The sequence below is a fragment of the Hakea prostrata genome, chromosome 2 (assembly GCF_041222555.1).
Source record: "Hakea prostrata isolate BN-2017 chromosome 2, UWA_Hpros_2, whole genome shotgun sequence".
Lineage (NCBI taxonomy): Eukaryota > Viridiplantae > Streptophyta > Magnoliopsida > Proteales > Proteaceae > Hakea > Hakea prostrata.
The window spans coordinates 74,656,581-74,671,802 of NC_142601.1; the positions used below are offsets into that span (position 1 = coordinate 74,656,581).

General features: G+C 36.7%; 1 protein-coding gene across 1 annotated transcript; it reads left to right on the top strand.

Annotated features, from left to right (window-relative positions):
* Window positions 1-8,730: 8,730 nt before the first annotated feature.
* Window positions 8,731-14,962, top strand: LOC149026483 (small RNA degrading nuclease 5-like). Its single transcript, XM_089143652.1, has 5 exons — window positions 8,731-8,773; window positions 9,448-9,511; window positions 13,787-13,988; window positions 14,087-14,382; window positions 14,890-14,962. The coding sequence occupies exons 1-5, from the start codon at window positions 8,731-8,733 to the stop codon at window positions 14,960-14,962; spliced, it is 678 nt and encodes a 225-aa protein (XP_088999778.1).
* The last annotated feature ends 260 nt before the right edge of the window (window positions 14,963-15,222 follow it).

Consider the following 15,222-nt stretch of genomic DNA (forward strand, 5'->3'; position numbering starts at 1 on the left):
ATGAAAGAATACACACAAAAAAAAGTCAGTAGTTCATGTTCAGTTTTCTAAGCTTTGTTTGGAAGTTTTGCTTCGCTTGGAGATTTAGAGCTTCTCGATGGTGTTCCGTTTGAAGTTTTCTTGTTTCCAACATCTTTCCAGTCGTTTATTAGTTCTTTACTTTTCTGGTGGTCTATCTTCGTTTCCTTCAGCGATGGCTTCTTTAGATGTTGAGTTTCTGTTGTTTGAAAAAAAAATTTTGGTTTGAGATTGGAGAGAGAGACGATTGCATTCATTGTTCTGGATGTTCAACTCTTAACTGTTTCTCCCTGTCTTGAATCACTTCAACTTCTTTGAAGGATTATTCTGATTTTTCAGTGTCTTTGTATGAGAGATTGAACAAAGGAGCTTAGAGCTTTCCAGCTTCTATATCTTTATTTTGAATGGTTAAAGTGCCCAACTCATAATTGGTAAATTTGTAGGTTCAATTCCTGCTGGATGCACGCCAATGGGAACGTTCAATAAGTCTACTGGAATTGGCTGTGTATCAATGAAATTCTCATCATTCATACGTTATGAATTGGTATGGTATATTCATACCATACCATACGAACAGTAAGAACTAGAATTCTTATTGATACTGGAATTCATAGGAAAGAAAATGGGTTTTATGGATGGAATCAAATTTGCAGTATTTACAGACAAAGGTATTCAGTTATTGGGGAACAATCAATATACTTCTAATGTCGAATCAGGATCTACTAGGAGTCTAGGACAGAGATTGGAGAGAGAGATGATTGCATTCATTGTTTAGGATGTCTAACTCCAAACTGTTTCTCCCTGTCCCATGAATCACTTCCAACTTCTTCGAAAGGGTTATTCTGATTTTGCAGTGTCTTTGTGTGAGAGGTTGAACAAAGGAGCTTAGAGCTTTCCAGCTTCTATATCTTTATTCTGTTTGTTACTTCCTTTGCACTAGAAGTCAGGGAAAGCTTGCTTTGTCCCTTTTCTGCTTACCAAAGTTCAGGCGTCAACTGATCAGTAGCAGTGACAACTGCAGATTTTCTGTTCGATTTTCTTATCCCGCCTCCAAGGTTCTTGGCTCCTTTTTGTGCAATTTGTGCGATCTGCACTCCATGTTTCTTAATTGGTGCTTTGAAAAAAATACAGACAGAGTGGAAGAGAAGAGAAAGAAGATTAGGGATGTTGAAGTTCAAGGTGCAGTCTCTTATCGTCTTTGATTTTAAAGTTTCAGTTTTGGGGAAGAAGATGGTTCAGTGGTATGAATTTTTGGTTTAGTTTTGGTTTGCTTTAGCTGATTTGGTTTGCTGGTTTAAGAATAGCAATTGGTTCAGCTTTTGGTTCTAATTCTTATTTACTTCTTGGGTTTAGTTCTGGTTCAAGTCCTTGTTTGTTTTCCAACTCTATTCTATTCTTAATTCTGGTTTCTGGTTTTGTTCCTGATTCTGGTTTCTGATTCAGTTCCCTGACAACTAAACTTGCTTTACTTTGTGTTTCCATTATCGGAGTGCTTCCTTAAATTTAGGCTTCCAAGTTTACTAATTGTCTTTTATTTTTATTTTTTGGGCCGATAAACACTGAGAAAACTTCACCTAGGAGATAATCAACAGCAACTTAAGTAGACAATCCTCCATGTCTAACAAACCATTCAACAACGAGAATAATAGGTGGTGATGAAGATGAGCCATATCCGTAAGTAGTAGCACAATTACATCAAGGGAACTTTCTTTTGATGAAGATGAGCCATGTCCATAAGAAGCAACACCAATTACATCAAGGGCACTATTTAAATAATGGCAATAGTAGGGAGGAATCTCCACCCAAGAAGATATAATGTACAGCCCAAAGTCGCGTATAAGCTCTTCGTAATAAGGCAGATAGTAGTTAGAAGTGTGGGTAGGTAAAAGGCAGTATAGGTTATTGCAGACCAAGTAGGTATCTAATTCTGTTCTCTGGTTTTGTTCTTGATTCTGGTTTCTGATTATATTTTCAGATCTTGTTCCTGATTCTGGTTTCTTATTTAGTTCCTTGATTCCTAAACTTGCTTTATTTTGTGTTTCCATTATTGGAGTGCTTCCTTAAGTTTAGACTTCCAAGTTTACTCTTTTTTTTTTGGGTTCACTGTTTCCTTTTGGGGATTTCTCTAATTACATTCGTGCCATTCCCGTTCAATTTTGTAATATTTACAGATTTGTCATCCCTTTCCTTTGTTTGTCATTCTCGTCCGTTTGAGAATTTTTTGTATTGGATATTGGTTGTCATTAATTGTTCATGTGTAATGTTACACGTGAAGGGGAGATTGGAGACTCTTTCCATATCTACTCAGGGTGTGTTGAAGAATATTATTGGTGAAGAATTTTATCCTTCTAAGATGGTTTTCTACAGCAACACCCATACTTTTACTTACATTCTACGTACTTGCGTCCGTAGTAACATATACTACCTTTTACCCATGTTGTCCTAGCCTATACTACCGTTTACTTACCCACTTGGTCCATAATATCCTGTATTACCTTTTTATTTACCTACTTGGCCTATAGTAACCAGTAAAATACTATTCCTTTTACCTACCCATGCTTTGAAGTCTTAACTACTATTTGCCTTCTTGAGAAGAGATTATATGCAACATTGGACTTGGGACTTTTTACCTACTTATGTGGATATTGGAGATGCATGTTTTCATTGTTGGATGGTTCATTGAAATAAAGATTAAGCTGTTGTTGATTATCTCCTGGGTGAAGTACTCTCAGTATTTATCAGCGTCTATTATTGCTACACGGTTCAAGACTATTGCTGGCTTTCAAGTTTATTCTTGTTGCGCAAGCTGGAGTTTTCTGTGTATAATCCAGCTTGAGGGGGAGCGTTGAGAATTGAGCAGCATTGGTGCTCAAGTAATTGAGTTTCTATTTTTATGCTCAAGTAATTGAGTTTCTATTTTTAGAGAAGACTCCTTGGTGCTGTCAGTTAAAGTGATGGTTGTTTGGTGTGCAAGAATTTGGAGTTCAGAAGTTTCTGAAGAGGTCTAGTCCAGAATAGCAGGGAATTGCTTTCTTTTGCTGGTTCAGTTTCTCTTCTTCTTCAAGTGTGGTTCTGATTTGATTGTAAGAATCTGGTTTGTTATAATCGTTAAATGCTGTTACTTAGAGTTGATTGGGGAAATAGGATCCATGTAACCAAGGAAAATGCTTGTTTGAGTGGGGTGGAGTTTGTCAAAATCCTCTTGATTTTATCACTCACACTTGGATCTCCATATCCTATAGGGCTAGGAGACCTAGATGCCTTTCACCCAATACATTAGGACTATTTAAACTTTTTCCCCCATTTTATACTCTATTGTAGGCATAGTGCTAAAATTTGGGTTTCGCCACATTGAAACCCTAAAATTTTGGTGAAATATCACTGAAATTTAGGAATATTTCAATGAAATTTTGCCCTTAAGTTTCAGGGGGTATTTTGGGCTGGTTTTTGGTGTGTAGTCTAATGTGAGGCAAATAAACACAATGGGAGTGTTATTTTTGCCTTAAAACCTAATTTAAAGGGATGTCCTTAATCGGCACATGTAAGAATTTAAACAAACATAAATATGCAAATGATGCATTAGAACATATAGATCTTTATTAAATTGCAAGAAAAAAAGAACTAGTGATTCCCTCATCTCAATACCATACAAGTAGTCAAGTATATAGACAATAGTCAACAATATAAGTATACAAGTGTAGGCAAGTATATAGTAATCCCATCATCTCAATACCAAGTACAGTGCCTCGGTGGATCCATCTTCTATGTATGCACCATTGTAGTATGTATTATGTTCTCCTGTTGATGGTTGTTAAGATAGTCAAAAATTGCAGCTCTGCATCACGTGTCATCCACCGCCTCTAGAATCCCTCTTTGAGGGAAATGAGAGTAGGGATATGCAATAGGCCCATCTGGGTGTGGTGGTGTTGGTGGTAGACCCCATCCAACGACAGACTCCACAATGGACTTTAGCCCTAAGGTCGACGCTTAATCACTGTGACCGCCATGGGAAGGGATACAGGGAAACCCATAAGGATTATAACTGTAAGCCCCATAAGTAGATCTGGAGCCTCTGGACTCATCCAAGCTCATGAATCCCATTGTGCCTATCAAGCTCGCCAAATCCAAAGGATCCATAGGATTCAAGAAAGAACCGTACTCACCGTACGATGTGGTGTCATCCGCATAGGAACTATGTGTGTGACCATATCCTTGCTACTTCCTTGTCCCCTTCCCCTTTCGGACGTAGGTCATTGCATGGCCACAATGTGCCTCCCCACCAGGATCCTGATCCTTTGTAGCATATGTGAAGTGACTCTCCCTGGTGTATATTTGGGGGGGCAGCTGCATTGCTAATAACGGAGCGCAATAAACACTGTGCAAGTCCTCCACTATGACTGTCGTGCGAAATCATCACCAATATCGCCTTGAGTCTCATTGTCATCACCATCATCACCTCTAGTTGAACTAGGAGTGAGGGTGTCATCTAGATCCTGTAGACTGAGCATCGAAGGCAAAAACTCATCATCCTCATGTGTAGCAGAGGCATCCAATCCTCATCCAGAATACCGGCTGCCTCTTGTGCATGTGCCTGCCCATCCCATCCCTTAAGGGTATTCGAATAAGAATTTGCCACCCGGCCCACCCGGAATTCATGAGCTGGAATTGGTTGGTTCTTCTGATTCCCTTTCCCCATCGGCTTCTTTAGCGAACTAAGGTGGTCCAGACTCGGCATCTTTAGCATCTTCCACGGTGCGTTTTTCGGTAAATGAAAGAAACCGCTGATTCAACAATTCCTTCATTAGATTTGGGTGCTTTTGAAAGCGCTGCGAGATGCCATGAATGCATCAACATCAACCCTTGCAGCTCAAGCAACCCGATCTTGATCCTCTATTTCCGCCTCGGAGATATTGTCGAGGTAGATGTCCCCCCCCCCCCCCCAACCGTCAACTTGTTCCCTGGCGTGCTGCAACTTCAACCTCATATTGTAGTGGCAGAAGACTAGATTATTGAGGCATTGACTCCCCAATCTGTTTCTCTAGTTCCTCTCACACCCAGAAGTGAGGCAAGTCTAGGAGAGGATCCTGATCACCAATCTTTGGAGGTTCACTGCGTTCTTACTATATAGAACCCACCACTTAGTTGCATTGTGACAAAAACATTAAGTTAATAATTAATGTATAATTTACTTATGTGTAAAATGTAGTAATAATCATAGAAGAAATTTCGGTTGAAATTGTCGAAATTTCGACCGAAATGCCTGCATTTTTGAAAATTGAAATGAAATTCCAATTATTTCGGAGAAGTTATAGGTTTCAACCGAAACTTCGGAGATTTCGACCATTTCGAAGGTCTCGACCGAAATTTTGACTATTTCAACTTGTTTTTCCTCAATTTCTAGAGAAAATTACGAGATTGGGCATTATTAACTTTGCTTTTACAAAACTAACCACCGTGGGTTTACTTCAACTAGAATAGCCCAAACAGGTTTTGATATTACAAAAGTAACCAAAACAGTGCTCTACACAACGTCTTCGATTGTATACGAACTATCTCCTTTAAATCGGCAAAAACAATAACGTTTTAGTACAAGAAGTTGCAGCTATCGGATATTTTTTCTCCGAAATCGTGGATTCACTGCTGATCGACCAAGACTATAGACGATACCAAAATCACAGGCTAGGTCTTTCGACTTCTTTTCCTTGTAGGTTGAATATAATCGGAAGAACTAACTTATTGGATATGGAGCATGATGGATTGAGGTAGGCATTTTATGTTTTCAATTTGTGTCCTTTTTTCCTGGTTAATTTTGTTCTAATCTAGTTCGTTTTTCTTTTCTTTTCTTCTTCCAACCAGGGTTCTATTGGTTTCTTAAAATTGAAAATGAATAAAAGCATAATCTGCATAATCTAGAAGAATTGAATTCAAGTCCATGATTTTTAAATGATCATGTTTAAACTCTTATAAATTATATAGATAGATTTGCTTATGCGTGTCCCATCTTTGTTTTCTTTACCCGTGTCTGAAAAAAACCTGCTTGTAGGTTAATAGCAGCAACTAGCAACTAATACCTAATACGTGTATTCTATGTGCAGTTCTGGGTAAACATCATACTTCTTGCTGCATATGGGTGAGTCCAAAATGTTCCATTGTTCCTAAATGCTTACTGTATTGAGTAGTTTTGTGCCATTTGTTTGTATTTTATGTTAAAATGAGGCTAAAACAGAGTAGGATAGTGCATTGCGGTGATTTGTGAGGAGCAGAATGGCTTTATCATGGGATGTTTGAGGTTGATTTTAATTCAGATTATTGATGTGTAAATATTCAGTCTTTAAGCATCTTCTTGAAACTTATTTGTCATCTTTTAACTTCTTTCCAAGCCATTTACACCATTTCTTTTCTAAGCTCTGAAAAATGTTATGTAGTTGGTGGAATATAAGGTCATTGTCCTTTAGTGTAATGAGAGATATCAGTGTTAGGGATGCTCACTTGTGATCTAACTCATAGCAAAAGAATTAACGGTGGCAAAAGGCTACTTTGATAACTTTACAATGGAGACAAATTTAAGGATGTGAGGAGTTATCTGAAACATCAGGATGGTATCCATAAACTTTACTTCACAATTGCCACAAGGGTTTGATGTTATGCTTGTCCCAGATGCGCCAGATTTTGAGGTTGTCTATGCTCATCAGAAATATAGATTACTGTTATTAGAATGTTGGTCATGAGAATTTTTTGGGAATAAACTTTGGTTCAAGGTTCAAAATTTCCATTGGGAGTAGGCATCATTTTTCTCCTTGCTAATTTTCCATCCCCTAAAAAAATTGTGATTTGGACAAACTAATTAAGCAAGGATAATGATTTATGTGCTGATCAAGGTTCAATAGGTCAGAAATCAAAGTTTGGCACAGTGGTGAAAGGCCCCTTCTTGTGGATCCTAATTGCATTATGTAAATTTTATCTCTATAACATGACACAGAAGCAGTGTGCATTACTGCATCTGGCTGCTTTTTAGTTTACTCATGATGGCAGAAATCTCAATAGTCTTTATTATCCCATGGCTGCCACTGTTTGGAGATCAGTTCCTTCTGTGAATACATGGACCAACCAAGAAGAGAACTACTGCTTGGTTTTTCAAGGAAAGTGAATTGGTCAGAAAATGCATTTATTAAACTTGGTTGTCACATGATTGAGAGTGATCACTCATGGTGTTTGAATCACTAGTTTTTGAATGTAAGGCTGAATTGCTTGCTTGTGTCAGCTTTTGGTTGAAGACCTTGCAGCTTTATGTTTGGTTGTTTTCACCTAATTTGAATAAAATTCTGGCTTTTTCATGGCAATCCAAATAAATGTTCTAGGTTTAAGAGATAACACTTTTCACATCTGAATTTGGCAGTTATTCACCTTAGCAACTGAGCAGTCTTCATTGAAGAATGCATGCAATGGTAGGAGTTTTTTCTTACTGCAATCATGCAATATTTGGCTTGGTATTACATTGTGCCATTAGCCATACGGGTTTCCTTCTGAACTCCCAAAGTGCTCAAGATACAGGCTTCTTTTTGTTTTTCTTTTCTTGCTATAAATTGATGTTCTTAAGGAGAAATTTACAACTCAAATATAGGTATATGTTGAAATCGGATAGGCTGATCATTGTAGAGTATTCATATCCTTGCACGTATCATAAGCCATTTGGTAGAGTTAATTAGTCCCTTCATTAATTCTTTTTTAATGCTTGATTGGTTGGATGGATACCTCAATTTTTTTATTGGTATTTTTATGATATCAAAATATACTCGACAATTTTACGTCTTTACTTGACAACTCTATTTTATGGATCTTTAGCTCAATTGGTAGAGCACTTGGAACATGAGCATGTTTCAAGGGTATGGTGGTTCAAATCCACCAAGATTCTTTTGATTCAATTATGAACTTAGATTATAAATGGCAAAGACTAAATCTTTTATTATAAAAGATACTCTTAATATGTAGCATAGATGAGTTGTGTACAGTCACCATACATTCCGAATGATATTTGGGTTGTCAGATACGTTTAGACGATAAAGATGAAATTGAAGATAATCAGATGACAGAATCTGTGATCAGTGGTGAAGTTGCCTATAAGCCCTGTGGTTCTGAATTGGTGAAAAGGGTAGTAACAAGCCCGGCTGGAGGAATGGCAGAAGAAATTAATGAAATTTAACAGAAATCTTGTGGTTCTGAAATGGTGGATGTCATAAGCTGCAGAAATTGAGGGAGAACGGAAGGAATTGATCAGAAGCCCTGTGGAATGGTGGATGTCATGATGAGCCAGCCCATGGGGGAAGAGTGTGCAAGCTTGGATCCAGTTGTGGAAGTGAGTCATGAAGAGACACCAAAACTTATGGATGATATTTAGGGCGGCCGGGTACCTCAACATGATAGTGGTCTTGTTGAAGATAATGAGAAGCTGAAGGAGCAGCTAAAGAAATTGGCCTTGAGGTGGACTACATCAGATGGTTGCCAAGAGGGGCTTGAAGTGTTCACTTGGATGGCTTCTTAACTGCTCAGATGAGAGGTTTTGAGGAATGGATGAACTATAACTCTTTTGACATAGAGGAGATGGAAATAAATAGGTAGTTTGATATGAATTCACTTTTGGAGCCAATGGAAGATGAGTCATCCTCTGAATATGAAGATGACAATGATTATGACTAGATATGAGTGACTGCTGATATGAGGCTTGAGGGAAATGCTGCTTGTGGAGAATCTGATACAGGTGTGGATCTTTTATGAATGAAGGTGATGAAATGCTAGATCCTGTTACTTTTCTTGTATTCCTTTGATTACATAGTTAGATTTTATGTTGACTTCCACTTAGGGTTATCTTTCAAGTTCAATTTCAGATTATTCCATACATTTTACTGTGCAATGTTGGATATCACATCAGTGAATTAGCAAGATCAGTTTCTTTTTGTTGACTTAGCAAGTTCATATCCTCCATTGAGCTTCTCTGGTTGTTGCAAACGATGTACTGAGAGGAAAGAATTGAAATTTGGTTGTGGATATTACAGGTGGTGCAGCAATATAGATGGGGAAAAGGAGAGGGGGGATAAGAGTCTGCATTCACGTGGTCCACTCGCTAGCCTAATCTTTGATCTTGTCAACAAGCATATTAAGACGGATTTGGTGTAGAATCATCTCCTTGAACTAATTTTCTTGTTGTGGGATGAGTTGAATGATGGTAAAAAGTACATTTTAGATGCATCTCATTCCAAAACAAGCTAGGAAATACCATCTGGAGCATTATGAGGCATACAACGGGATGTATTACTTTGCTGAACAACTTGTATTGAAGAATCCAGTTTCCACCTTTCTTGTATTAGGTGGAATACAAATTTTCACTCTACAGGACTATTTGAGTGTTTTCTTCTATGGTTAATTCTTATTCAGGTGGTGTTGGGAATCCTATTGTCGCAGAAGGAATCAGATACTCAAAAATATTTCAGAAAATAATGTAGACTTCTGCTTAGCCTTGCCTTGGATAGAATCTTATTTTAAAGTCATGGTTCTCTTCAACACAACAACCCCTCCCCCTCAACCCCCCAACATTCACATTTCTCTTTTTGGGTGGAAAAGAAATGGTGGAAATGAATAAAGATAAACATTAAAAACAACTATTGAACTATTGAACCATGACTAGGTTGTTGTAAGAAGAAGAGTTGGCTACAAATGTGACCTGAGCCTGCTCCAACTAAAACTCTGATTTCTATTACGCTCTAAATAGCAAGGTGTCGGATCCCCATTTTCTAGCCCCTCAATTTTTGAAAAACTGTATTGCATTGTCTTTTCCTTTGGTGAAGAGTTCCTTGTGTCTGATCAAGAAAACCTTATATTTGATCAAGTTTAGTTGGTGATTGATTCATCAAACCACCATGTCGATGTCACTATCTTTCATGTTCTTCCCTTTAATCAAGTCAAATAAATTAATATTGTTATTAATGTTCTACAATTCATCTTCTATCACTTGCTGTTTAAGTTCCTAGGTTACGATCCGTCCTAGTTGAGGTTCATGTTCAAGACTTTTTCCTTATTAGAGAAATCCAGCCACAGGGCACAGGTCTGATCTGTACTTACAATGGAGTTGCCATTTTGGTCTTATCCCTAGCTATATGTTCTCTGCATCAGCATTCTAACCTGCTTTATAATGTGCTAATCTGTTACTGCATGACAGTTTAAGTCTATTTTCTAACTTCCATTCTAAGTGGACAATTATTGATACCTCAGTTCCTAGAATAACTGGGATTGAATCAATTGACTCATTTTTCATCAATCCTTATTGGTCATTCTCAAATTTTCAGCATCTATTCCACCCCCCCCCCGGAATACTAGACTCAATTCTAGTTCCAGCCCCATCTCTCCATCTGGTTTCGTTGTAATATTTTATCTCCCTAACCTGAACTTAATTGTTTGGTACAGTCTTGCTCTTTCAAATACACTACTATATTACCCAGTCACATCTCGCAGCACTAAGATCCTTATCGTCTAGACGTATTTGACCAACCCAAATACCATCCAAAATGTTTGGTGACTGTACACAACTCACCTTGCTACAGATTAAGAGTATTTTTTTAAATTTTTTATGAAATAGTCAATATTTGTCATGTATAATTTAGATTCACATGTGAATCAAAAGAATCTTGGTGGATTTGAACCACCATCTCCTTGAAACATGCTCCTATTCCAAGTGCTCTATCAATTAAGCTAAAGATCCATACCATAGAGTTGTCCAGTGAAGGTGCAAAATTGTCAAGTTCAAAAATAACAAATAAGTTCAAAGAAGATGCAGATTGAATATTTACACATCAATAATCTGAATTAAAACTCAACCCTAGACATCTCATGATAAAACCATCCAGCTCCTCACAAGTCACCCTAATGCGCCACCATACTCTGTTTTAGCCCCATTTTTAATATAAAATACAAACAAATGGCACCAAAGTATTCAATACAATAAGCATTTAAGAACATTTTGGCCTGACCCATATGCAGCAAGAAGTATGATGTTCCTCAGAACTACATAGAATACATATTTCAGGCATTAGTTGCTGCTAATAACCTAAAATCATATCCTTATTAAACATGGGTAAAGAAAACAACGATGGGACACACATAAGCAAATTTACCAATACAATTTCTCCTCTGCTAAAATAAGAGTTCAAACATGATCATTTAAAAATAATGGACTACGAAATTCAGCTCCTCAAAATTATGCTCTTGATTGTGTCTTTTCTAACCCATTTTATGAAACCAATGGAACCCGTAAGAGTATGCTAGTTGGATGAAGAAGAAGAAAAGGAAAACGGGATGGATTAGAACAAAATTAACCAGGAAAGAAAAAAAAAAATTGGAAACCTCAAATGCGTTACTCAATCCACCATCCTTGATATCCAGTAGGTTAATTATTCCCATTATATTTGACCTAGAAGCAAACGAAGCCGAAACATCATCGTCTTCTCTCGCTGTTTCTCTAGCGTGCGATTTCCGTACAGTCATGGTTGATCTGCAGTGTGTTCACAATTTCGGAGAAAATATGTTCGATAGCTGCAAAATCTTGAAGCAAAACGGTGTTCTTTTTTACGATTTGAAGTGAATAATACGTATAGAGTCGAAGACAAAGTGTAGAGGTAGAGAGAGCACTATTTTGGTTACTTTTGTAATACCTAAACCCGTTTTGGCTGTTCTCGTTGAAGTAAACTGACGGTGGTAAATTTTGTAAAAACAAAGTTAATAATGCCTAATCTCGTAATTTTCCTCAATTTCTATCCCTTTTTTTGCCTTCAAGCTCCTGTTTTGCTCATCTTTTGCCTCCAAACACCTCCAGCAGCAATAGAATGTGAAGCATTAGCCATACCAAATAGTTTCCATTTTTTATTTTTTGTTGTTGTTTTGTACATTGCCCTAAATGATCTTGTATTGCTTTGAAATTAATATATGTTTAGCCTCGGACTATTAATATATGCTTTGAGTAGATATTATACAACAGAAAAAATAAATAAATTCAGCCTTATCTCAAATAGTACAAGATTTTTCTTTTTCAAACATAATGCCAACCTTATAATTATTGTTTCTAATTCCATGTTTCTGGTGTTTATTTTCTCCATATAACTTTACTTTCTTCTTTACCTTTGATGGATTAGGGGTTAAGGGTCCTAGGATGAGTGTTTGGGTGTGTCTGGAAAAACGTTCTTTTGCCTTGCCATTTCCCAAAAAATGCAGCTCTCTCTGGACCTACCTTCTCATGTAGATTGTTGCTCTTCTTAACTTCTTGATTAGAGTTATTATCCAGTGAATGATGGACTATATTTAAGTGTTATCTTAGGCTGTTTCTGGTATCAATTCTCATTGTCTATTATGAGATTTTTTCATTGTTTTAAATTGTTTGGCATCCATTATCATTTTTATTTTTATTTAAAATAATAGAAAAACTTCAAAAATTCAGAATGGATTAAAAGTCCATTATGGATTATCGGTGAAAATTCATTCTCTTCATTTATGCAGGGGTAGACTTGAAATTTTGAAGTTAAGATAGGGGTATAACAAGTAAAATCACACTATTTTATAAAATCACTTTTCAAACCCTCTTTCCATGTCTCAAGGAAGCTCTCAATTCCTGCAAAAAAATTTCTCAATTCTGAAGGTGGATCTGCACTGATGAATTTCTTTTCTGGTTCTCTCTATTTTCTTGTTTCGGAGTTTTGAAAGGATTTATTTTTAATTTTATTTCATTTCTTTTTGGACGATCTGTTTCACAAAGCTCTCAGTCGATGCTTCCTCCTTGTTGAGAAATCGTTGAGCAGTTTTAGATTTTTGGTGGCATGATATCTATCTAGGCTTACCTTCTTTTCTTTTGACTTTGTTTGGTCATGGTGATATAGGCTCGATTTATGTCATTTACGTTTTGGATAATCTCTTCTTTTGGTTTTGGAATTTTTGGGTTCCGCTCTGTTTCCTTGATCGATGTTGATCTTATTTTGTAACCGTTTGGGTAATGAACAGATTCAGTTTACTTGAAGCTTCACAACCCAAAAACTCATCAGCAATTCCTTGGCCTTGATCAACCGTTATTCTTCCAGTCAACGACCCTATTGCTTAGAAGCCTTGTTAGCTTGATTTGGGTTTTGAATTTGGTTTTAGTTTTGTGTTTGATGTTATACTAGTTTGGTGTGGATATACTTATGTGTTACGTACAAACAATGTATTGGAAGCTTTGTTTTAATTCTATTTTCACTCTGAAACAAAATCATTTGCCCAACAGGGCAAAGTTGGGTGTTCTTCAATTTCTTGACTCACAGACAGCAGAGATCGAATCTGCAGATGCTTAACTTATGAACCCAGTTCTATTTCTCCCAATTAAAAATCTTGCAACAATAGCTGAGTGAACAAAAACCGCCATGAGAACGGAGATCCAATAATGTAGGGAATGAGAAACAGAGGACTAGATCGAACTGGAGAAGGGGAAATCATTTTATTGTCAAACTTTTATTTTTTTATTTTTAATTTTTACATACCAAACTTATTTTTCATTCCATAATTTATTGTCGACAAATATCACCAAACCATTTGTCATTCTTGACCAATAATGAATTCTTATACTTATTTCTTTTAAATAGTCATAATAGACAATGAGAATTGATACAAAAAAGAGCCTTAGTCAAAGCACCTTATTTTTGTCTCTATAGGTCATGTAAAATGATACTTTATTTTTATTTGATGCTTGTTTATCCAATAGCTCATTAGCTTTGGTTTTAGGACCTGAATTTGGTTCGCCGCCATCATTCATGCGTAAGAAATTGGTCACAGTTTTGAATGACTGTGGCAAGACCTGCTCTTTTATTGATGATATTTTGTTGGTGAAGCGGTATGCTACTGCATCATGCCATGCAGTTCCTGTATCATCAGATGATGAAGCACTTGCAAAGACTAGCAAAGAGGTTGGTCTTATAACTACACATTTATCTTTAATGTTATTTCTACCTCTGAATGAGAACACTTTTAAATTCTAATGTCCATTTTTTATTTGTCGGTTTAGGTAAAGAAGGATTATGTACACTTTGTATGGACTCAATTCTCGGAGTTGAATTCCTATTTCCACAGAGAAGCAAAGGATGTGGACAAACTGAATAGTAAAGTTGCAGAAATGATATCATTGCTTACATGTCGTAAGGCATCTAAAAAAAATAAAGCCGTCAACTACTCTTTGAACCCTGAATTGAAGATCATACTAAGTCGTCTGGATGCTCGAACCCGAAGCCTCTATGACTCGTTACCAACAAATGCTATGCTTATTGTTTGTACAGGTCATGGAAACACAGCAGTTGTCCAAAGGTATGTCATGAATGCCTTCTGCAACCATTAATGTTCTGATCATATGCTTTTCTGATTAACGTTATTAATATCAACAAAGACATTTGCTATGAGTTATGATTTGATATTACAAATAACTGGAATTCTCGGACTGGGGAAAAGGACCAAAGTTCCTATATTTGCTCTCTTTTCAATCTATCCATGACAAAAAATTAATTTCCTCTGTTTCCCTTTAAGGAATGCCAGTTATTTTGCCAGATTATACTCATGCGTAAAGTTAATGTAACTTAGCTGTATCTTATGTACTATTGGGAATTATCCTATTCTTGCTGCACTAGAAAAAAGGACATTTGTATACAGATGTTAACCTTGTGATTTGATGAGAGAGGCTTAGAAAGAAACCTATGATCACATGTTCTGCGCTGTCAGATGTTTTAAAAAGTATTTGCTTGTTACAAGCTTAAAAGCAGATTGGTACTTTATTCTGGTTAATTGCTGTTCTGTCATTTTTTCATTTCATTTGTGAAGATGCGTCGGTGGGAGTAATGCTCCAGAAAGCCCATATAATTCCCTCGTGATCATTCCCATCATGGAATCATAGTTTAGTTGACTCATAAATTTTGCGCTGCATTCAATTACATTGACCGAATGAATGTAAAGAATCTAAGTAGTACGTAGTGGAATATTTATCAATCTGAGCTCACATCTCGACAGGTCATCTTTACGGTCATGATCTTTTATTATGTAGTTCTTTTCTGTTCAACAGTCTTAAAGGGGTATCATCCATTTTATCTAAGGTGCAACTTTTTTGTCACCAAAGTAGTGAATTAAGAATTTGAAAAGGAATAGTAATTAATGTAA